The sequence below is a fragment of the Rhinopithecus roxellana genome, chromosome 16, assembly GCF_007565055.1.
Source record: "Rhinopithecus roxellana isolate Shanxi Qingling chromosome 16, ASM756505v1, whole genome shotgun sequence".
NCBI lineage: Eukaryota > Metazoa > Chordata > Mammalia > Primates > Cercopithecidae > Rhinopithecus > Rhinopithecus roxellana.
The window spans coordinates 22233845-22258778 of NC_044564.1; the positions used below are offsets into that span (position 1 = coordinate 22233845).

Sequence of the window (24934 nt, forward strand, 5' to 3'; positions counted from 1 at the left end):
GTGGAGGTTGCAGTGAGCCGAGATCATGCCACTGTACTCCAACCTGGGAGACAGAGTGAAACTCCATCTAAAAACAAACAAACAAACATATATATATATATGTATTTATATATTTATATATATATATGTATTTATATATTTACATATATATATATGTATTTATATGTATACATATGGAGAGAGAGTCTAGAAATTAGCCTACCAGCACAAATAGTCCTACAAATCTCAAAATCCCAGGAAAGAGCTTAACCTTTATATGTGATATCCATGTGTCCCATGAGTCCTAAGCTGTAACTATTTATTCAAGCAGTATTTGGCCTTAGTCAGTAATGATGCCACCATTAGCTGAGGAGAAGTCACAGCTCTTACTCTCATTTGAGCCTTAGGAAAATTTTTTTTTTTGGAGAGAGGGTCTCACTCTGTTGCCTAGGCTGGAGTGCAGTGGCACAATCTCAGCTCACTGCAACATTTGCCTCCCAGGCTTAGGAAAGTTTAAGAGGAAAAAAAGAAAAAGAGGAAAGAAGGAAAGGAAGGAAGAAAACAAAGAAAGAAAAGAAACAAAGAGAAAACAGAGTTAAAATAACTTGAGCAGCATCATGTATCTGGGTAGTACTTATACTAGATAAGCCAAATCTAACCCCTAGTCCTGTTTACCAAATCATATCAGATTATTAGGACTCTACTATGATGTCTCAAGTGAACAATCTGCTTCGAAGCAAACATCTGATTACTCTTCCAAATTGCAAGAGGTCAGAAATTGACCATTTATACGTCAGGGATGTCAAATATTTAATCTATAAATTGAGACATGATGGCATGACACTCATTCATCGTATTAAATTCAAAGCAGATCGGGTGCAGTGGCTCACGCCTATAATCCCAGCACTTTGGGAGGCCGAAACGGGCCTCCTCCCACCTGAGGTCAGGAGTTCAAGGCCAGCCTGGTCAACATGGTAAAACCCTGTCTCTACTAAAAATATAAAATTTGGTCGGGTGTGGTAGTGGGTGCCTGTAATACCGGCTACACAGGAGGCTGAGGCAGGAGAATCGCTTGAACCCGGGAGGTAGAGGTTGAAGTGAGCTGAGATCACACCATGGCACTCCAGCCTGGGCGACAGAGCAAGACTCCGTCTCAAAGAAAAAATCAAACCAAAGAGGTTGCACAGGAAAGAGTGAGCTACATGGCCTCATCAAATACCACAAGAGGGGCCAGGTACGGTGGCTCATGCCTGTAATCCCAACACTTCGGGAGGCGAGGTAGGCGGATCACTTGAGGTAGGAGTTCAAAACCAGCCGGGCCAACATGGTGAAACCCTGTCTCTACTAAAACGATAAAAAAATTAGCCGGGTGTGGTAGTGCATGTCTGTAATTCCAGCTACTCAGGAGGCTGAGGCAGGAGAATTGCTGAACCCAAAAGGCGGAGGTTGCAGTGAGCCAAGATCACGCCACTGCACTCCAGCCTGGGCAACAGAGTGAGACCCTGTCTCCAAAAAAAAAAAGGGTAGGGCATGGTGGCTCACGCCTATAATCCCAGCACTTTGCAGTGAGCCGAGATCGCACCATTGCACTCCAGACTGGGGGATAAGAGCGAGACTTCGTCTCAAATAAATAAGTAAATAAATGAGGCTGGGCACGGTGGCTCATGCCCGTAATTCCAACACTTTGGGAAGCCGAGGCAGGTGGATCACTTGAGGTCGGGCATTCGAGACCAGCCGGACCAACATGGAGAAACCCCCATCTCTAATAAAAATGCAAAATTTGCCAGGAGGGGTGGTACATGCCTGTAATTCCAGTAATCATGAGGTCAGGAGTTCGAGACCAGCCTGGTCAACATGGTGAATCCCTGTCTCTATTAAAAATACAAAAATAGGCCAGGCATGGTGATGTGCACCTGTAATCCCAGCTACTCGGAGGCTGAGGCAGGAGAATCACTTGAACCCGGGAGGTGGAGGTTGCAGTGAGCCAAGATCACACCATTGCACTCCAGCCTGGGTAACAAGAGCGAAACTCCGTCTCAAAAAAAACAAACAAATAAACAAAAAAAAAGTCAACAGAAAGATTATGTCTAGGGTTAAACTTAAAGAGGAATAAAGTGATAATAACATTCTCATAGTGCTACCAACACTTATTAGAGAAAAGAAAGCAGAAAAAGTATTTTTCAGTTAACTCAAAAAAAACCATTTCCCATGAAAAATTACTGAAGAAATTAGAGATATTTACAATGGAACATGTTCTTAAAGCACGATCAGGACTGTGAACATCAGAATCAACTATTTTATTAGTATTTTAAATGAAGATTCTTAAAGCCCCATCTTAGAAAATGAAACCAAAATCTGAGGGAGTTACTACCCTGAGCTCTGCATCATTTATAAGTACCTCAAATGACTCCTCAGTCCACTATCCTTTAGACACTCTGAGAAGGATAGGAAGTTGAACGAACATGGACAAGAAAACAATTCAAAATTACATAGGAAAAACCCAGATACAGTCAAATCAGCAGATTCTCATCACCTCTAAGAATCTTGTAAGATCAGGCATACGATTATCACTCCTTCTGGGAAACTAAATGGAGCAGTGGAAACAGTACCTCACTCCATTCAAATCTCATTCCAGCCTGGTTAACAAGAGTGAAATTCCGTCTCAAAAAAAAAAAGTCCGTAGAGCTTAAGTGAAAATTATTAAAGGTATCTAGCATGTGAAACTCTTTTTTTTTGTTTTTGTTTTTTTCTGAGACAGAGTCTTGCTCTGTCACCCAGGCTGGAGTGCAATAGTACAATCTTGGCTCACTGCAACCTCTGCCTCCCAGGTTCAAGCGATTCTTCTGCCTCAGCCTCCGAGTAGCTGGGATTACAGGTGCACATCACCATGCCTGGCCTATTTTTGTATTTTTAATAGAGACAGGGATTCACCATGTTGACCAGGCTGGTCTCGAACTCCTGACCTCATGATCCGCCCACCTCAGTCTCCCAAAGTGCTGGGATTACAGGCATGAGCCACCACGCCCAGCCCACGTGAAACTCTTGTACACTGTTGGTGGAAATGTAAGATGGTGCACTCCCTATGGAAAACAGTATGGAGATTCCATAAAATATTAAAAATAGAATTACAATATGATCCAGCAACTCCACTTCCGAATATATACCCAAAGAATTGAAAGCAGGATATCAAAGAGATATTTGTACACTCATATTCCTATCAACATTATTCACAAGAGCCAAAAGGTAGAGGCAATCTAAATATCTATCAGTGGATGAATGAATAAACAAAATGTGGTATATACATACAATGGAATATTATTCAGCCTTATAAAGAAAGGAATTCTGACACATGCTACATGAATGAACCTGAGGACATTATGCTAAGTGAAATAAGCCAGTGACAGAGACAAATATTGTATGATTCCATTTATATGAGGTTCCTAGATTAGTCAAATTCATAGAGACAGAAAGCAGAAGGGTAGGGGAACACGGTAGGGAGAAATGAAGAATTGTTTAACAGGTATAGAGTTTCAGTTTTGCAAAATTAAAAGAGCTCTGGAGATTGGTTGCACAATAATGTGATTATATTTCAGTACTACTAAACTATACATTTTAAAACAGTTAAGATGGTAAATTTTATGTTATGTGTATTTTACCACAATTAAAAATAAAAAGTATCCAGCATGATTCCAGGACCATGATAAACATTCAGAAAACATATGGTCCCTTCCTATAATGCACTAAGAAGGCTACAACATCATTTCTGTGGTATTTCTGCCAAAAATACATAACCTGAATCTAATCATAAGGAAACGTCAAATAAATTCAGATTGATGTACATTCTACTATAAATAACTGGCTTCCTCAAAAATGTTGAGATCAAGAAAAATAAAGCCTAAGGAAGTCTTCCAGATGAAAAGGGACTAAAGAGACACAATAACTAAATGCAATAACTAAATGCATCCTGCACCAAATACTAGACTGGGGGGACAATAAAACTATAAAGGACATTATTGGCACAATTAATACCATTTGAATATGAATTATGAATTAAATAAACGGTATCAATGTTAAATTTTGACACTAAAGTGTGGTTATAAAAGAAAAGGTCTTTGAGGAAAAATATATAAAAAATATTGAGTGATAAAGAGATATGATGTTTCTAGCTAACTCTTAAACGATTCAAAACAAATGCATATATAGAGAGAATGATAAAGCAAATAAGGAAAAATGTAAAAAACTGTGAATTTGAGTAAAAGATATACCAAAGTTCCTCATTCTATTTTTGCACTATCCTGTAAGTTAGAGATTATATCAAAATAAAAAGTCACCAAAACCAATTCCCATCTTCTCGTGTTAGGAGGTGACTTGGTATTCCCAAAGTTCCTTACACTAGTTCCAAAAGATGCTCTCCATCAAAAGTGGATCCCATAGGCAAATAAAATCAGGACCAGCTGCTATCTGTGATGTTCCTTTCCTGAAGGATCACACTGCACAAGAGCACATTAAATATCTGGAGGCCGGGCACAGTGGCTCATGCCTATAATTGGGAGGCCGAGGTGGGTAAATCATTTGAGGTCAGGAGTTTGAGACCAGCCTGACCAACATGGTGAAACCCGTCTCTACTAAAAATACAAAAATTAGCCGAACGTGGTGGCAGGTGCCTGTAATCCCAGCTACTTGGGAGGTTGAGGCAGGAGAATCGCTTGAACCCAGGAGGCGGAGGTTGCAGTGAGCCAAGATCGTGCCACTGCACTCCAGCCTGGGTGACAGAGTGAGATTCCATCTCGAAAAAACAAAACAAAACAAAACAAGATTTGGACATGTCCTAAAATAAGAAACCCGTTTAACCGAGCACTTCCTGAGCTTTTCACAACTAAACTGTTTTTTTAATCTTATGACACTAACATCAGCAAAACTAGTACTCCAGAGAATGGGAGGAGCTGCTAATTTGATAATTTGAGATACAGCAAATATAAATCAGGCAAAGCCCAGTCCTTCTCAGCCTGGACTCCTACACAGGGCTGCTGGCCTTGGAGAATCAGCTATGAATGGACAAAGCACAGGTTTTCTCTGCGCTAACCAGCATCTCTGAAACTGAGCCTGGAACCTTGGTCTTTTGTTCTACCCAGCTAGACTAACCAGTCCAAACTATGACACTATTTAGTTCAAAAACAACCACAACAAGGACACTAGAAATATCCCTGCTTCATAAGTATATTATGTGTTACTATATTTATTGCAAGTTACTAATTTCATTTATAAGTATATATATCTCACTCACCAAATAGACTGAACTCTTTGATTAACAAGATTATTTCTTACTTCATCATTATAGCCCCAATGCACAGTGCCTGACTCACTACAGGTCACCAATATAAATGCCTGTTGATTATATAATGAATTAATCAATGAATAATTACCTCTGATCCAAGATATGATTTGCCTTGTATTAATTCAGGTGCTGCATAAGCCAGACTCCCACAGCATGTCTGCAGATGGTAATCCTTGTTACCCTGTCAATAAGATAAAAATGCAACACTTATTAATTACAGCCCTTAAGAGAATTAAACCTTGATAAACATCCTTTTCTTTTTTGAGACAGAGTCTCACTCTGTCACCCAGGCTGGAGTGCAATGGTACAATCTCAGCTCACTGCAACCTCTGCCTCCCGGGTTCAAGTGATTCTCCTGCCTCAACCTCCAGAGTAGCTGGGATTACAGGCACGCAGTTTGCCACCACGCCCAACTAATTTTTGCATTTTTGGTATAGATGGGGTTTCGCCATGTTGGCCAGGCTACTCTCAAACTCCAGACCTGAGGTGATCCACCCGCCTCGGCCTCCCAAAGTGCTGGGATTACAGGCATGAGCCACTGCGCCTGGCCGATAAAAATTATCGGCCAATTTTTATTGTATGCCAATGTTTATGGCACACAACATATAAAATTTACCATCTTAACCTTTTTAAAATGTATAGTTTAGTAGTACTGAAATATAACCACATTGTTGTGCAACCAATCTCCAGAGCTCTTAATTTTGCAAAACTGAAACTCTATACCTGTGCATTTTATGAGCACAAGCAAAGAGAAGCTAGATGAAAAACTACCCCACATTATAAAGGATTTCTGCAGCCAACACAATACTCTGTATACATGTGTGCATGCACGTGTGGTCTTTGCTTCTCTGGATTCCCAACACCACTACAACCTGGCATGAACAAATCCTTTTCCCTTAGTTCAGTCAAATCAGGTTCATACTTCCCTAAATACCCACATACATAAATAAGCCTAGCATATATCCAAGCATCCAAGTCTTTCCATCTCCAAGTATCCCAGGGGGGAAAAATTTATTTACTGGACCTTATCTCCAGTATCAAATCCTTACAAATACAGAAGAGCTCTATTTTTTTAGAGGGAAAAAAGCAATACGTTACATAGAACAGTGCCTTCAAAGTCTGTTTTCTAGATGCAGTTATAAGACAAATCACTCCCTTAGCTTCCAGATCTGTTAAAATGAGTAATCTGCTCATCCTCCCCTGCCCTCCCACAGAATATCAAGACATAATGAAAACAAAGCTACAGTCCAACAGCTGCATAGAGTTCTTACAGCTGGCAAAGGATTTGTGAATTGTGAGATGTCATTTACAACTGAAACAACATGCCCAGGAGCGCGCTCCTGGGAAGAAGGCTGAGGCAATCCTCTCCCAGGCAACCCCGCTTTCCTTAGATGCGTCTATGTGGGTAATCTGTGGCAGCCATAAATGAAGGCACAGAGTCTGTCACAAGCCTTCTCCACTGCCTCCCATGGAGAACAACTTAAACCAGTTTATCTGTTCAAAGTATGTTTTCTCTTTATATGTCTGTCAATCAAAAAAAAACCTGCCTTCTAGCATTTGGTTTCCAGAAAAAAGGTTCCACTGATAGTTTCTGAAGAGCCAAGGGAATCAGAGAAAAATCAGAAAGAATCATTCTGCCAAAGGGGTAAAATCTGCTTCCCTTTGCACCTAGCTAATTCTGATCGGGGCAGGAAACAGTAATGGGACTACAAAAGCCTGAGACAAGTCTGCAATTTCAACATTCTTAATGAGTGTAGACAGCTCATTTTTGAGATCATGAGTATAATGATTAGAGAACTCCAGAGGAAGCCTCCAACAGGCAACCACACAGGAGATCTGCTGCAGACAGCACAGCGAGAAAGTTCAAAGTCACCTCAAAGAGAAGTTATACTGGAGAACACCAATACGTAACCACGGAATGCAAATTAAGGAAATACGTAACAGTTATAAATTTAGAAGTGCACATGGGCTTTTTCCTTCTTTTAAAAGGAAAAGGGATTGTTTCTCAAAATGTAACTAATTGTTAGTTATAGAACCACTTGGATAATAGATTTGCACTAAATTCTCAACTTTTATCTAAACAAACAAAGGCATCATCTAGTGGCAATATACTCAAACTGCAAGCACATGGTCAAGTCAGCATTCTTGCTATAATAGCCTCAAGTCACCTCTGCACTGCCACAGCACTCATGGAGTCTTCAGCAGGACCAATCCTAGAACTAGGGCAGTGACTCTCAATCTTGATTGAATGTTATGATCGTCTAGAGAACTTACAAAAACTACTGATACCAGGGATGAAATTTAACATTCTTCTCAATGGATGCAACCAAGCTCAATAAAGACTAAGTGGAAGTCAAGACGAAATCACACACTAAGAAACAAATGCATTTACAAAGAACATAGGTGCATCTTATTTCTGCACTTACCTTGGGTTTTGCACAGAGACCAAAGTCAATCAGCTTTAATTTATGATATTCATCAAACAGCAAATTTTCCTGGGAAAACAAAGGTATTTTGATAACTGTATACTGACTTCCTTATATCAAATCCCACCTCTAGCCATTTCTAAAAATGATTTAAGTCTGAGTGTGGCAGCTCATGCCTGTAATCCCCCAGCAATCTGAAGGTAGAGAGGAGAGGATTATTTGAGCCCAGGTTTTCAAGATCAGCCTGGGCAACACGGCAAAACCTGGTCTCATTTTTTAAAAATAAATTAATTAAAATGAGTAAAAATGATCTAAGGTTGTTTCTGTTAAAAAATCTGGATACAACAAACTGAAAATGACTAGAAACTAATGAAATGACAAGAAGTATATAAGGGAAAAGAAGGGCCAGGCACGGTGGCTCACGCCTATAATCCCAGCACTTTGGGAAGCTGAGGTGGGCACATCACCTGAGGTCAGCAGTTCAAGACCAGCCTGACCAACATGGAGAAACCCCATCTCTACTAAAAGTACAAAATTAGCCGGCATGGTGGTACATGCCTGTAATCCCAGCTACTTGGGAGGCTGAGGCAGGAGAATAGCATGAACCTGGGAGGCAGAGCTTGCAGTGAGCGGAGATCCTGCCACTGCACTCCAACCTGGGTAACAGAACGAGACTCCGTCTTAAAAAAAAAAAAAAAAAAAAAAAAAAGGAGGGAAAAGAGGAGGAATGTTGATCACTCTATCACTTCCCCACAAGACTCACTAGTATAAACTACTTTTTCCTATTTTCTCCTTGGTGTTCTGAGGGTCAACTACAAGCAAACACAATTTGTGTCAAAAGCAAATTTAAACCAAAAGAGTGAGTTCAAATCAACGAGTTCAGTATAAACAGGTGGAAAAAGAGTTTCCGGCCAGGTGCCCTGGCTCACGCCTGTAATCCCAGCACTTTGGGAGGCTGAGGCAGGCACATCACTTGAAGTCAGGAGTTTGAGACCAGCGTGGCCAACATGGCAAAACCCCGGGCCTACTAAAAACACAAAAATTAGCCGAGAGTGGTGGCAGGCACCTGTAATTCCAGCTACTCAGGAGGCTAAGGCAGGAGGATCACTTGAACCTGGAAGGCAGAGGTTGCAGTGAGACAAGATTATGCCACTGCACTCCAGCCTGGGTAACAGAGCAAGACTCAGTCTCAAAAAATTAAAAATAGAAATGAATAAATAAACGCATACATACATAAAATAAAGATACGAAAAATTAGCTGGGCATGGTGGCATACACCTGTAGTCCCAGCTACTTGGGAGGCTAAGGTGGGAGAATCACTTGAGCCCAGGAGGTTGAGGCTACAGTGAGCCTTGATCATGCCACTGTACTCCAGCCTGGGTGACAGAGTGAGATCTTGTTTTCAAAAAAAAAAAAAAAAGACATTTATAAAGTCACACACAATTGACAGATACACAGAATGCTCATAAATGCATCCAAAAAGCCTACCAAGGCCAGGAGTAGTGGCTCATACCTGTAATCTCAGCACTTTGGGAGGCCAGGGCAAAAGGATAGCTTGAGCTCAGGAGTTCGAGACCAGCCTGGGCAACATGGTGAAACCCTATCTCTACAAATAACTAAAAAATTGGTCAAACATGGTTGTGTGCACCTGTACTCCCAGCTACTTAAGAGGCTGAGGTGTGTGGATCACTTGAGCCCTGGAGGTCAACGCTGCAGTGAACCAAAATTGCACCACTGCACTCTTGTCTGAACAACAGAAAAAATAAAAATAAAAGTAACACCTCCCAGAAGTCAAAAGTAAGAGGAAGAAAGGCTGGGTATAGTGGTTCATGCCTGCAATCCCAGCACTTTGGAAGGCCAATGCAGGTGGATCACGTGAGGTTAGGAGTTCAAGACCAGCCTGGCCAACATGGTGAAACCCCATCTCTACTAAAAATACAAAAATTAGTTGGGCGTGGTGGCCTGTGCCTGTAATCTCAACTACTCTGAAGGCTGAGGCAGGAGAACTGCTTGAATCCAGGAGGTAGAGGTTGCAGTGAGCTGAAATCACACCACTGCACTCTAGCCTGGGCGACACAGTGAGACACCACCTCTTAAAAAAAAAAAAAAAAGTAAGAGGAAAAAAGAAATGTGATGTTGGGGCCGGGCGCGGTGGCTCAAGCCTGTAATCCCAGCACTTTGGGAGGCCGAGACGGGCGGATCACGAGGTCAGGAGATCAAGACCATCCTGGCTAACATGGTGAAACCCCGTCTCTACTAAAAATACAAAAAAAAAACTAGCCGGGCGACGTGGCGGGCGCCTGTAGTCCCAGCTACTCGGGAGGCTGAGGCAGGAGAATGGCGTGAACCCGGGAGGCGGAGCTTGCAGTGAGCTGAGATCCGGCCACTGCACTCCAGCCTGGGCGACAGAGCGAGACTCCGTCTCAAAAAAAAAAAAAAAAAAAAAAAAAAAGAAATGTGATGTTATGACTGGAGCAACAACAAAAAATAGCAAACCTAAGATAGATTCCTAAACAGATCATTTGGAAACCTAAAAATAACAGGTAAATGATGCTGAACTCTCAGGTGAGCATCTAAATATGATGCAGTCACTTACTGGCTTGAGGTCCCTGTGAGCATAGCCCTGGCTGTGCACGTAAGCGACAGCAGATACTATCTGACGGAAGACAACCCGGGTCTCCTCTTCTGACAGGCGATCCTGGGAAATTATGTAGTCAAACAGCTCTCCTCCAGGGCAGTACTTCAACAGCAATGGAATCACAGATATTGTTACAACTTACAAAAATCACTTCACAGAAATTTAAAATAAAAAAGTACACTTAACTCAGAGATATTGTTAATTCGACTTTATAGAGAATAGAACCTGGCTCAAGCCTGTAATCCCAGCACTTTGGGAGGCCGAGACGGGCGGATCACGAGGTCAGGAGATCGAGACCATCCTGGCTAACACGGTGAAACCCCGTCTCTACTAAAAAATACAAAAAAACTAGCCGGGCGACGAGGCGGGCGCCTGTAGTCCCAGCTACTCGGGAGGCTGAGACAGGAGAATGGCGTGAACCCGGGAGGCGGAGCTTGCAGTGAGCTGAGAGCCGGCCACTGCACTCCAGCCTGGGCGGCAGAGCAAGACTCCGTCTCAAAAAAAAAAAAAAAAAAAAAAAGAGAATAGAACCGAGTAAGGCATATTCAAAAGTACACTCTCAGGATCAAACAAGTCAATAATGACTCCAGGAATGAGAACAATAACTCTTTCCTCGAACAGTTTTATTACCAGTAAGTAGAAGTAAAACCAGCTACCACTGTGATTTTAAAAACCTCACCCAGGGTTTTATATTTTTATAGCAAAGTATTAAAACCCATTCTCATCTTAATGCACTCTCATTTAGTGTAATTACCTGAAATTTTAAAACCCAGCAGTAATTATTGTTTCTCTATCCCAAAGACCAGTGGTTTTCAATCTGTACCAGAAGGAGCCCAGGTCTACAGAGATATCTCAGACGCTGCAGAACAGGTACCAGAGCACAAAGCTCAAGGCTTTCCATCCCTTTCCCAGGACAGTTCCACTTTTCTGTGAGCTGGGTTTCCATTTTAGCAATATCAATTAAAATTACAAATGCATATGGACTTGACCTCACAGTTCTACATTTAGTTATTGCTCTTATAGATGTACTCACTCATATCAAAAAACAGTACTTTGGTCAGGTGCGGTGGCTCACGCCTGTAATCCCAGCACTTTGGAAAGCCGAGGTGGGTGGATCACTTGAGGTCAGGAGTTCGAGATCAGCCTGGCTAACACAGTGAAAACCCGTCTCTACTAAAAATACAAAAAATTAGCCAGGCGTGGTGGCGGGTGCCTGTAATCCCAGCTACTCAGGAGACTGAGGCAGGAGAATCGCTTGAACCCGGGAGGCAAAGGTTGCAGTGAGCCAAGATTGTACCATTGCACTCCAGCCTGGGTGACAGAGTGAGACTTCGTCTCAAAAAACAAACACCACCACTAACAAAAAATGTACCTTAAAGATCATTTACTGCAGCAGCAGTGTTTGTAAAAGCAAAAGACTAGAAACAACTGTCTTAGTCCATTTGGGCTGCTATAACAAAATACCTTACACTGAGTAATTTATAAACGAGATAAAGGTATCGCTCACAGTTCTGGAGGCTGGGAAGTCTAACATCAAGGTGCCAGTAGATCCAGTGTCTAGTGAGGTTCTGTTGCTCACAGTTGGCATGTGCTATGTATCCTCATGTGGTAGAAGGGAGCAAACAGGCTCCCTATAGCCTCTTGTATAAGAGCACTAATCCCATTCATAAGAGCTCTGCCCTCATGACCTAATCACCTCCTTAAAGGGCCCCACCTCTTAACACTGGGGATTAAGTTTCAGCATACGAATTTGTGGGGAACACCAGCATTCAGACCTAAATGCTGATACTATATAAACTATAACACGGAATGGAATTCTAGGCAGTAATTAAAAAAAAAAAAAGGAAGTTCTTTACAAACTGCTATGAAACAATGTCCGGTACTAAGTTAATAAAAGACTACAGATTGATATAGTGGCTTGCAAAAGCATTATGCTGAGCAAAAGAAGCCCAACAAAAAAATAAGCAAAAGAATACTGTATGAGTCATTTACATCACATTCGACAACAGATTAAACTAATCTGCAGTGATAGAAATCAGACGAGTAGTTGCTGGTAAGGGCAGGGTGGCTACAGTTACAGGGAAAACTTCAAAAGGGCTGGAGAAAACTTTCTGAGGTGATAAGAGATGTTTTACACTTTCGGGTGGGAGGTACATGGGTATATACATTTGTCAAACTGCATACCTAATGTGCACATTTTATTATATCTAAATTACACCTCAATAGGAAATTTTTTTAATGTTATCCAATAAGTTTTACAAAAAGAAAACAGCCTACTTCATATTTCCAAATTAAAAAATACAAAATAAAGAGAAATTAAAATGTCTGAAATATCTGAATGTGCTCAGATGGTCTCTAAGATCAATTGTTACATGGGAAAAAAACAAGGTGCAAAGTAATAATTTGAGACCATTTGTGTGACAGAAACCAATAAGCTGGCGGGGCGCGGTGGCTCAAGCCTGTAATCCCAGCACTTTGGGAGGCCGAGACGGGCGGATCATGAGGTCAGGAGATCGAGACCATCCTGGCTAACACGGTGAAACCCAGTCTCTACTAAAAAATACAAAAAACTAGCCGGGCGAGGTGGCGGGCGCCTGTAGTCCCAGCTACTCTGGAGGCTGAGGCAGGAGAATGGCGTAAACCCGGGAGGTGGAGCTTGCAGTGAGCCGAGAGCCGGCCACTGCACTCCAGCCTGGGCGACAGAGCGAGACTCCGTCTCAAAAAAAAAAAAAAAAAGAAACCAATAAGCTACACACACACACACACACACACACACACACACACACACACACATAAAATACACATACGTATGAAATATATGTAGGTATCTACAAGAGACACAAGAAAAATACATGAATAGCTCAGAGAAAAGAAAATTTGAAGGTCGGGAGCAGTGGCTCACTCCTGTAATCCCAAGCACTCTGGGAGGCTGAAGTGGGCAAATTGCCTGAGGTCAGAAGTTTGAGACCAGCCTGGCCAACATGGTGAAACTCCGTCTCTACTAAAAAATACAAAAATTAACCAGAGGTGGTAGCACATGCCTATAATCCAAGTTACTCAGGAGGCTGGGGCAGGAAAATCACTTGAACCCAGGAGGCGGAGGTTGTAGTTAGCCAAGGTCACGCCATTGCACTCCAGCCTTCAAGACAGTGTGAGACTTGGTCTCAAAAAAAAAAAAAAAAAAAAGAGAGAAAAAAGAAAAAGAAAATGTGATGACTAGGGTGGGGCATGGTTGCTCACGCCTGTAATCCCAACATTTTGGGAGGCCGAGGAAGGAAGATCGCTTAAGGCCAGGAGTCCAAGACCAGCTTGGGCAACAGGCCAAGACCCGCATTTCTATTAATAATATAATAAAATTTAAAAATTAAAGAATATTGGATGACTTGGATGTAGAGGAAATAGAGGATTTTGTTTTTTAATATATACTCCCTTGTACCTTTTTTTTTTTTTTTGAGACAGGGTCTCACTCTGTTGCCAAGGCTGGAGTGCAGTGGTGCAATCATAGCTCACTGTAGCCTATATCTCCCAGACTCCTCACCTGAGCCTCCCAAGTAGCTGGGACGACAGGTGTGCACCACTATATCCAGCCTTTTTTTTTTTTTTTTTTTTTTTTTTAAGTAGAAACAAGGTCTCACTATTGCTCAAGCTGGTCCCAAACTCCTTAGCTCAAGTGAGCTTCCCACCTTGGCCTCCCAAAGTGCTGGGATTACAGGCACAAGACACTGCACCTAGCCACTCTCTTGTACCTTTAAATTTTCTCCTAGGTTCATGGATGCTTGGGAGATTTTGTTTAACAATTTTTTTTCTTTTTTCAGACAGAGTCTCGCTCTGCCACCCAGGCTGGAGTGCAGTGGCACAATCTCAGCTCACTGCAAGCTCTGCCTCCCAGGCTCAAGCAATCCTCCTACCTCAGCCTCCCAGGTAGCTGGGACTACAGGCATGCACCACCACAACTGGCTAAGTTTTTGTATTTTTTGTAGAAATGAAGTTTTCCCACGTTGCCCAGGATAGTCTCGAACTCCTGGCCTCAAGTGATCCACCAGCCTTGGCCTCCCAAAGAGCTGGAGTTACAGGCATGAGCCCCTGCGCCTGGCCCTAAGACTTTTATTTGAACAAAGGGATCAGCTAAAAATATAAAGAGGTTTTAAAATTACCATTGTGGACCATGTAGATAGATCTACAGTGTAGTAACATCAGAAAATAGTTCTAGATCCAAAACATTCAATGTTGTAATTTTTTTGTTTTTATTTTTTAGAGACAGGGTTTTGCTCCGTCACCCAGGCTGGAGTACAGTGCCATTATCATGGCTCACTGCAGCCTCAAACTCCTGGACTCAAGCAATTCTCCCGCCTCAGCCTCCTGAGGAGCTGGAATGACAGATGCGCACCACATGCCATCACACCCAGCTTTTTTTTTTTCTTGTACGTAGAGACAGGGTCTTGCTATGTTACTGAGGCTGGTTTTAAACCACTGGTTTCAAATGATCCTCCCACTTCAGCCTCCCAAAGTGCTGGGATTATAGGCATGAGAGGACCTGGCCAAAATTATGATTTTTAAAATATGCTTTTAAAACAGTACTAACCTGTGAAAATCATGTGCAAATTACATATTATTTGGCTGAGACTAACAAAAACTACACAAGTTGAATAACACAAGTTCTAAAGATATCTTTCAAGACAAAAAGGGCAAGTTAAAACTTGAAATTGCTTGGTTTACATAACAGACACTGGAAGCTACCCAGTGCTGTGGGTTGAACTGTCACTGGATCAGCGTAAGCCTAATCCTTGGGTCCTTTTAAGAAGAGAGACATTTGAAAAGAGACAGAGTAGGCCGGGTGCGGTGGCTCAAGCCTGTAATCCCAGCACTTTGGGAGGCCGAGACGGGTGGATCACGAGGTCAGGAGATCGAGACCATCCTGGCTAATACGGTGAAACCCTATCTCTACTTAAAAAAATACAAAAAACTAGCCGGGCGACGAGGCGGGCGCCTGTAGTCCCAGCTACTCGGGAGGCTGAGGCAGGAGAATGGCGTAAACCCGGGAGGCGGAGCTTGCAGTGAGCTGAGATCCAGCCACTGCACTCCAGCCAGGGTGGCAGAGCAAGACTCAGTCTCAAAAAAAAAAAAAAAAAAAAAAAAAAAGAAAAGAGACAGAGCCACACAGAGAGGAAAACACCATTTGAAGACAGAAGCCAAGATGGGAGTGGTGCATCTATAAACCAAGGAGTGCCCAGGACTGCCAGCAACTACCAAAAACTAACAAAGAGGCAGTAAACAGATTCCCCCTCAGAACCTCCAGAAGGAACCAGCCTTGCCCACATTTAATTTCAGACTTCAAACCTCCAGAACTGTGAGACAATGAGTTTCTGTTGCTTTAAGCCACCAAGTCTGTAGTAATTTGTTCCAACAGTCGTAGGAAATTAATATACTATATAAAACTAGAATGAGGCCGGGCGTGGTGGCTCACGCCTATAATCCCAGCACTCTGGGAGGCTGAGGCGGGCAAGGTCAGGAGATCAAGACCATCCTGGCTAACATGGTGAAACCCCGTCTCTACTAAAAATGTAAAAAATTAGCCGAGAGTGGTGGCGGGCGCCTGTAGTCTCAGCTACTCGGGAGGCTGAGGCAGGAGAAGGGCGTGAACTCGGAAGGTGGAGCTTGCAGTGAGACGAGATTGCACCACTGCACTCCAGCCTGGGCGACAGAGCAAGACTCCATCTCAAAAAAAAAAAAAAAAAAAAACTAGAATGAGTCCTTCCCTCTAGGAGAAAATTCTAACATATTCTATCTAATAAACCATACTACCCCATTAGGGGTGTATTAGAAAGATGACATTTACACTGAATCTCCAATTTATTATATACATCTACTTGATCTAAATTGTTACAAATGGAACAAAACAGGTAAGTCGCTTAACATCTATTCTAATCTTTGAGGTGAAATGTACTTTTCTCTTTTACTACTGATAAAGTCACCAAATGTTTTTAGGTATCTAGAACATACTACTAACCTCAAGAACCATGAATATTTTGTTGGCTGTCTCTAGCACATGGTAGAGTTGACATATATGCTGATGTCTCAGATTCTTCAAGGCTTCAATCTCCGTTTTGATTCGGGGCAAATCGCTCTGGGACAAAACATCATATGGAATGAGCAATAAACTTATTCCGGTGGTATTTCAAGCTCCAATACGACCAGCTTTAATACTAAGTAGCAAAAGCTATCAAAAAGCCCCCCAAAAATTGTTCAACACTACAGAAAAATATAGCAATATTTATTTGCATGTACATGAAATGGGCATTGGAGATTTTATGAAAGACAGGTTCAATGTGGGTCAACAGTACAACATCCAGGAAACAATCTCAGACCCCTTAGGTTAGCATTCCAAACAAGGAAAATGACAGAAACACTACTCAGTTCTCATGCCTAAGCTACCACTTTCAGCCTCAGCAACACCATTTAAGAAGTATGCTGAGCAAAAAACCAGTGAACTTAGGTGAAAGGTATACGGGTATTCACTGTCTCAGTCTCCTATCTTTTCTGAGGTCTTGAAACTTTCAAAATAAAAACTTGGGTGGGGAGACGAAGATAAGCCAAGCTGAAAAAACTTTAAAGGACAGAAGCTTAGAGATATCACCAAGTAAAAAGTAAAACTTCATTATAAAAAGGGACTTAGGCCGGGCACGGTGGCTCACGCCTATAATCCCAGCACTCTGGGAGGCTGAGGTGGGCAGACCACCTGAGGTTGGGAGTTTGAGACCAGCCTGACCAACCCCATCTCTACTAAAAATATAAAATTAGGCAGGCGTGGTGCCGCATGGCTCTAATCCCAGCTACTCAGGAGGCTGAGGCAGGAGAATTGCTTGAACCTGGGAGGCTGCAGTGAGCTGAGATCGTGCCATTGCACTCCAGCCTGGGCAACAAGAGCGAAACTCCATCTCAAAAAAAAAAAAAAAGGGACTCTGGGCCAGGCGCAGTGGCTCACGCCTATAATCCCAGCACTTTGGGAGGCCAAGATGGGTGGATCACCTGAGGTCGGGAGTTCAGGACCAGCCTGACCAACATGGAGAAACTCTGTCTCTACTAAAAATACAAAATTAAAAATACAAAATTAAGCCGGGCACGGTGGCTCTCGCCTGTAATCCCAGCACTTTGGGAGGCCAAGGCGGGAGGATCATGAGATCAGAAGATCGAGATCAGCCTAATACAGTGAAACCCCGTCTCTACTAAAAACACAAAAAAATTAGCAGGGCGTGGTGGCGGTAGCCTGTAGTCCCAGCTACTCTAGAGGCTGAGGCAGGAGAATGGCATGAACCCGAGAGGCGGAGCTTGCAGTGAGCTGAGATCGCGCCACTGCACTCCAGCCTGGGCGACAGAGCGAGACACCGTCTCAAAAAAAAAAAAAAAAAATACAAAATTAGCCGGGCATGAAGGCGCATGTCTGTAATCTCAGCTACTCGGGAGAATGATGCAGCAGAATTGCTTGAACCCGGGAGGCAGAGGTTGCAGTAAGCCAAGATCATACCCCTGCACTCCAGCCTGGGTGACTGAGCAAGACTCCATCTTGAAAAACAAATAAAATAAAATAAAAAGGGACTCCGTCTAATGGCCAGTGGCTCAGGATCCAGTTATCCAGGACTATACAACTAGATGTCACGTCTTGACGAAAAATCAACTGTAACTTTGACTATGTTGGTATGATAATCTTTTTTCTTTGTGGGGAGGAAGACTGATGACTAAAACCAGGGAAGTAATCGGCTGGGCGCGGTGGCTCATGCCTGTAATCCCAGCACTTTGGGAGGCCGAGGCGGGCAGATCAAGAGGTCAGGAGATCGAGACCATCCTGGCTAACACGGTGAAACCCCGTCTCTACTAAAAATGCAAAAAAATTAGCCAAGCGTGGTGGCTGGTGCCTGTAGTCCCAGCTACTCCAGAGGCTAAGGCAGAAGAATGGCGGGAACCCAGGAGGTGGAGCTTGCAGTGAACAGAGACCCACGTCACTGCACTTCAGCCTTGGTGACAGAGCGAGACTCGCCTCAAAAAAAAAAGTAAATAAATAAGGCCAGTCCTGGTGGCTCACGCCTGTAATATCAGCACTTTGGGAGGCCGTGGCGGGCGGATCACAAGGTCAGAAGATTGAGACCACGGTGAAACCCCTAAAAATCCAAAAAAAAATTAGCCGGGCATGGTGACGGGCGCCTGTAGTCCCAGATACACGGGAGGCTGAGGCAGGAGAATGGCATGAACCTGGGAGGCGGAGCTTGCAGTGAGCCAAGATCGCGCCACTGCACTCCAGCCTGGACGACAGAGCCAGTCTCCATCTCAAAATGAATAAATAAATAAAAATAAAAATAAATAAAACCATGGAAGTAATCAAAATACTATTAAAATCCTAGGAAATAACTAAAATAAGCATAATAACAACAGAAAATATAAAAACAAGTTTAGAAATCATGAATGTCATACTGACACTTTAGAATAAGTTTTGAGCATCAGTGTGATAACACATTTTGTGTTATTTAAAATTTTGTTTGCTATTTAAGTATTTGAAGTGTTAAAGTAAGTCACACTAAAGTTATAACTGAAATTTAAACTGTTTAAGGGTTAAGCAGTTTAAACTGCTTAATCTTATTGATACTCATGTTTAAATACTCAAGAAAAATGGTTTTAATGCTTTTTTCTTAGATTAATAAATAGAAAATAAAAAATTGAATAAAACAAAAAAACTGAAGGAAAGCCTGAATTGTCCACTGACAGATGATTAAAAATAATTTCTTATACTGGTCACTGTATGATTTTAGCATATATTTAGGAAGAAATTCAAAGAATTTAATGACATTGCTATAACAAAACTACTTACATTCTCTTTGACTTTTTTTTTTTTTTCTGGAGACAGGGTCTTGTTCTGTTGCCCAGTTTGGAGTACAGTGGCACCATCTCGGCTCACTGCACCACAACGTGCCAGACTCAAGTGATCTTCCCACCTCAGCGCCCCCAAGTAGCTGGGACTACAGGTGTGTACCACGACGTCCAGCTAAACTTTTTGTATTTTTTGTAGAGAAGGGCATTCACCATGTTGCCCAGGCTGGTCTCAAACTCCTGACCTCAGGCAATCCACCCACCTTGGCCTCCCAAAGTTCTGGGATTACAGGTGTGAGCCACCGTGCCTGGCTCTCTTTGACTTATTTATGTGTTAATCAGAACTTATATCCTTAACAATTAAAAAAGTAGGTAACAATTGATATTAAGCCCTATCTCATTCCAACAATAAAAACATCAAAACAAAAAGGCCGGGCGCGGTGGCTCAAGCCTGTAATCCCAGCACTTTGGGAGGCCGAGACGGGCGGATCACGAGGTCAGGAGATCGAGACCATCCTGGCTAACATGGTGAAACCCCGTCTCTACTAAAAAAATACAAAAAAACTAGCCGGGCGAGGTGGCGGGCGCCTGTAGTCCCAGCTACTCGGGAGGCTGAGGCAGGAGAATGGCGTAAACCCGGGAGGCGGAGCTTGCAGTGAGCTGAGATCCGGCCACTGCACTCTAGCCCGGGCGACAGAGCGAGACTCCGTCTCAAAAAAAAAAAAAAAAAAACATCAAAACAAAATTTTTTTTTAGACAGGATCTTGCTCTGTTGCCCAAGCTAGAGTGCAGTGGTGCAATCACAGCTCACAGCAGCCTTAATCTCCTAGGCTCAAGGGATCCTCCCAACCACCACTTCCTGAGTAGCTGGGACTATAGGCATGCATAAACATACCTGGCTAATTTTTTTTATTTTTTGTAGAGACAAGTCTTGCCATATTGCCCAGGCTAGTCTCGAACTCCTGGCCTCAAGCAATCCTCTGGCCTCAGCTTCCCAAAGTGCTGGAATTACAGGGATGAGCCACCACATCCAACCAAAAATTATTTTTTATGTTTGATAATTAAGAACATTTACAAAATGTTAGGCTGGGAGCAGTGGCTCACACCTGTAATCCCAGCACTTTGGGAGGCCAAGGTGGGTGAATCACTTGAGGTCAGGAGTTCGAGACCAGCCTGGCCAACATGATGAAATCCCGTCTCTACTGAAAATACAAAAATTAGCTGGATGTGATGGCACACACCTGTAGTCCCAGCTACTTGGGTGGCTGAGGCAGGAGAATCACTTGAACCCAGGAGGCGAAGGTTGCAGTGAGCTGAGATGGTGCCACTGCACTCCAGCCTGGTGACAGAGCGAGACTCCATCTCAAAAAAAAAACAAAAAACAAAACAAAGCATGTTAGGAAGAATTAGAAAAAAAAGATGACTCAAGGTGACTTCAAACACTGGAAGGGGTATAGAAGCCCTAGAAAAACCACCAAAAGAAACAGGCTTTATCTCAATATAAAAATAACTTTTTATACATTGTAGCCAACACCACAAATTGAATGGGCTGCTTTAGGAGGTAACAAGCTGTTCATCCTGGAAGAATTCACACAGAGGAAAAAGAGGCTGATTAGGAAAAGGATTTAATTAGATAACTTCTAAAGCCATTTTGAATAAAATGCTGGGACAGGCCAAGTACAGTGGCTCACCCCTACATTTCCTGTACTTTGGGAGGCTGAGATGGGAAGATTGCTTGAAGCCAGAAGTTTGAGACCACCCTGGGCAACAGAGTGAGACCTTGGAGGCTGAGGTGGGAGGATCACTTAAGCCCAGCAGGTACAGGCTGCAGTGAGCTGTGATTGTGCAACTGCACTCCAGTCTGGGCGACAAAGTGAGACTCTGTCAAAAAAAAAAAAAAAAAAGCTAGGACATAATACTTACCTGTCCACCTATCTATACTACAAAAATGATTCATATATTTATATTTAGTAAAAGTATCATAAGAAAATAAAGATGGGGCCAGGCACAGTGGCTCACATCTGTAATCCTAGCACTTTGGGAGACTGAGGCAGGCGGATCACAAGGTCAGGAGATCAAGACCATCCTGGCTAACACGGTGAAACCCCGTCTCTACTAAAAAAAAAAAAATACAAAAAAATTAGCCGGGCGTGGTGGTGGGCACCAGTAGTCCCAGCTACTCAGGAGGCTGAGGCAGGAGAATGGCGTGAACCTGGAAGGCAGGGCTTTCAGTGAGCCGAGATTGTGCCACTCAAAAAAAAGAAAGAAAAGAAAAGAAAGATGGGACATATTAATATCCAGAAACACCTACACACTACAGATGGATGATAGACTTCAAATATGTGCCACTGCCCTGCATTAAAATCTGAAGAACAAAGTAATCCCTTCCCCCAGATTACTTTTTAAAACCGCAGATCTATCTATATATATATATATATATTTTTTTTTTTTTTTTTTTTTTTTTTTTTTTTGAGACAGAGTCTCACTCTGTCGCCCAGGCGGGAGTGCAGTGGCGCGATCTCAGCTCACTGCAAGCTCCGCCTCCTGGGTTCACACCATTCTCCTGCCTCAGCCTCCCGAGTAGCTGGGACTACAGGCGCCTGCCACCTCGCCCAGCTAGTTTTTCATATTTTTTAGTAGAGACGGGGTTTCACCGTGTTAGCCAGGATGGTTTCGATCTCCTGACCTCGTGATCCGCCCGTCTCGGCCTCCCAAAGTGCTGGGATTACAGGCTTGAGCCACCGCGCCCGGCCTATATGTTTTTTTAAAAGCTATAAAAATATTCTAACAGCAGTAACTAGAACATTAGAACAATTCAGGTTTTAATTCACAAAACTGATCTATAAGTAGACTATTTTTAAAATAAATTTAAACTTACCCCTAGTGTGTTTTTATCCATGATTTTTATAGCTACCATCTCTCCAGTAAGGATATGGCAGGCAAGTTTGACCTTTGCAAAGCCACCTAAATAGGAAAATGTATTATGACAGCATAAGCAAGGACTCAGGCACAAACACCTTTTTATAAATAATAATTTTAAAAGACTCTATCAAGCCAAATGTTCCTAGAAGTTTGTGGCATTTTTTTCCCGTTGCTTCTTGTTATCCAATGTCTAGCTAAAGGTTTTTTTTGTTTGTTTGTTTTTACCATGAAAGTGTATCTCTAACTTTGTAATAAAAAACAAAACAACAGAACTCACTTTAGAAATTTGCTTTATGATTAACACTGCAATTAAATTTCCTTTATAGTTAACACTGCTAGAACACAATATAAAGTTGCTGAGGCCAAAGACAAATTATGTGAAAATTCCACTCAGTTTTAAAACTTTGAAGATAAGCAATTATTTTTCAAAACTGGATCAAAAGCTGGATAAATGTCTCTACTCAGGCAGCTAAAAGAAATCTCCAAATTAAAATTTCCGGCCGGGCTCGGTGGCTCAAACCTGTAATCCCAGCACTTTGGGAGGCCCAGACGGGCTGATCACGAGGTCAGGAGATCGAGACCATCCTGGCTAACACGGTGAAACCCCGTCTCTACTAAAAAATACAAAAAACTAGCTGGGCGAGGTGGCGGGCGCCTGTAGTCCCAGCTACTCCGGAGGCTGAGGCAGGAGAATGGTGTGAACCCAGGAGGCGGAGCTTGCAGTGAGCTGAGAGCCGGCCACTGCACTCCAGCCCGGGCGACAGAGCAAGACTCTGTCTCAAAAATAAAAAAATAAAAATAAATAAAAAAATAAATAAAATTTCCAAAAAGAACTTCCTAGTAATCTCTCCCATGGTCTTCTTCCTTTCAACAAAGGGCAACTCCATTTTCCCTGGTGCTCAGGCCAAAAACCCTGGAACCATCCTTAGCCCTTCTCTTTCTCTAGCACTCCAACCCATCAATAAATCCCACTGGCTCTGTCTTCAAAATATATCAATGGTTACCTTGGGGGAAAGTAGGCAGGTACTCCCTGGCAATGGTCTATGTCTTGATCCACGCAGGGAATATATGGGTGTGTGTATACATATATATGTGTAAAACTCTACTGGGATTATTGCACTTTGCATATTTTACTATATGTTATACCTCAATAAAAACACACACATAGGTGTGTATATATGGGGGTGTGTAAAGTATATAGAATCCCACCCCTTTCACTGCTTTTACTACATCATGCTCATCCACACCACCATCACCTCTAGCATCAACACCTGAATTATTGCAATAGCCTGCTAACATCTCCCTGCCTCTGCTCTTGCCCTCCTTCACCCAACCTCTTACCTACCAAGCACCACAGCAACTCTGTAAAAACAAAAGTCAGATTATCCCTTAACTCAAAACTCTCCAATGACTTTTATTTAGAATAAAAGTCAAGAAATAAAAGAAATATTTAGAGGCCGGGCGCGGTGGCTCAAGCCTGTAATCCCAGCGCTTTGGGAGGCCGAGACGGGCGGATCACGAGGTCAGAAGATCGAGACCATCCTGGCTAACATGGTGAAACCCCGTCTCTACTAAAAAATACAAAAAACTAGCCGGGTGAGGTGGCGGGCGCCTGTAGTCCCAGCTACTCGGGAGGCTGAGGCAGGAGAATGGCGTAAACCCGGGAGGCGGAGCTTGCAGTGAGCTGAGATCCGGCCACTGCACTCCAGCCCGGGCGACAGAGCGAGACTCCGTCTCAAAAAAAAAAAAAAAAAAAAAAAAAAAAAAAAAAAAAAAAAAAAAGAAATATTTAGAATAAATTTTTTATTTAGAATAAAATCAAAGTTCTTGCAATAACCTACAGGGCTTCTCCTACTATTCTCCTCTCTGCTTGCTCCACGTTTTCTTACTGAAGTAGGTAGAAGAATTTTAAAACTGGATGGGTTAGACGAAAAACCTCATGCCTACCCAAATAATCTATACTCTCAAATAGTTGATCTATCCACTACCTCCAAAAATAATAATAATTACCTGTCCCAATAGTTTCATGTAATTCATAATATTTGAGAAGTTCATCATAATCTTTCATAGTCCTCTTGCAAGTTTATTTAGAATTAGAAAAAGAACCTAGAAGACAGAGAGTACATAATCAATAAAGGAAGTAATACTGGATCATCTCCTCCATTCTTATAACTGCAAATCTAAATAAGTCTTATGCATATACACGATACTGAAAAAACTGATTATTGGCCATATGAAAAAAGGATTCCTATCTCACACCATATATAAAAATGAATTCCGGCCGGGCGTGGTGGCTCAAGCCTGTAATCCCAGCACTTTGGGAGGCCGAGACGGGCAGATCACGAGGTCAGGAGATCGAGACCATCCTGGCTAACACGGTGAAACCGTCTCTACTAAAAAATACAAAAAACTAGCCGGGCGAGGTGGCGGGCGCCTGTAGTCCCAGCTACTCAGGAGGCTGAGGCAGGAGAATGGCGTGAACCCAGGAGGCGGAGCTTGCAGTGAGCTGAATTGAGATCCGGCCACTGCACTCCAGCCTGGGTGACAGAGCGAGACTCCGTCTCAAAAAAAAAAAAAAAAAAAAAAAAAATATATTCCAGATAAAGACTTAAAAAGTATGAAACATAAACCTTTAAAACTTTTTTTTTTTTTTTTTTTGAGATGGAGTCTCGCTCTGTCGCCCAGGCTGGAGTGCAGTGGCCGGATCTCAGCTCACTGCAAGCTCCGCCTTCCGGGTTTACGCCATTCTCCTGCCTCAGCCTCCCGAGTAGCTGGGAC

General features: G+C 42.7%; 1 protein-coding gene across 2 annotated transcripts in view; it reads right to left on the bottom strand.

The window, feature by feature from the left end:
• Window positions 1-24934, bottom strand: part of MELK (maternal embryonic leucine zipper kinase) — a 108639-nt gene that overhangs the window by 74516 nt on the left and 9189 nt on the right. The window contains exons 2-7 of one of the 2 annotated variants that reach the window (XM_030919640.1): window positions 24167-24262; window positions 22113-22198; window positions 16386-16502; window positions 10337-10480; window positions 7741-7809; window positions 5403-5495 (exon numbers count right to left, since the gene is read on the bottom strand). In XM_030919640.1, coding sequence (XP_030775500.1) covers window positions 5403-5495; window positions 7741-7809; window positions 10337-10480; window positions 16386-16502; window positions 22113-22198; window positions 24167-24224 — 567 coding nt within the window. In that variant the 5' untranslated portion in view covers window positions 24225-24262. The remainder of the gene's footprint in view (window positions 1-5402; window positions 5496-7740; window positions 7810-10336; window positions 10481-16385; window positions 16503-22112; window positions 22199-24166; window positions 24263-24934) is intronic. The other variant, XM_030919641.1, reaches the window with a different exon arrangement.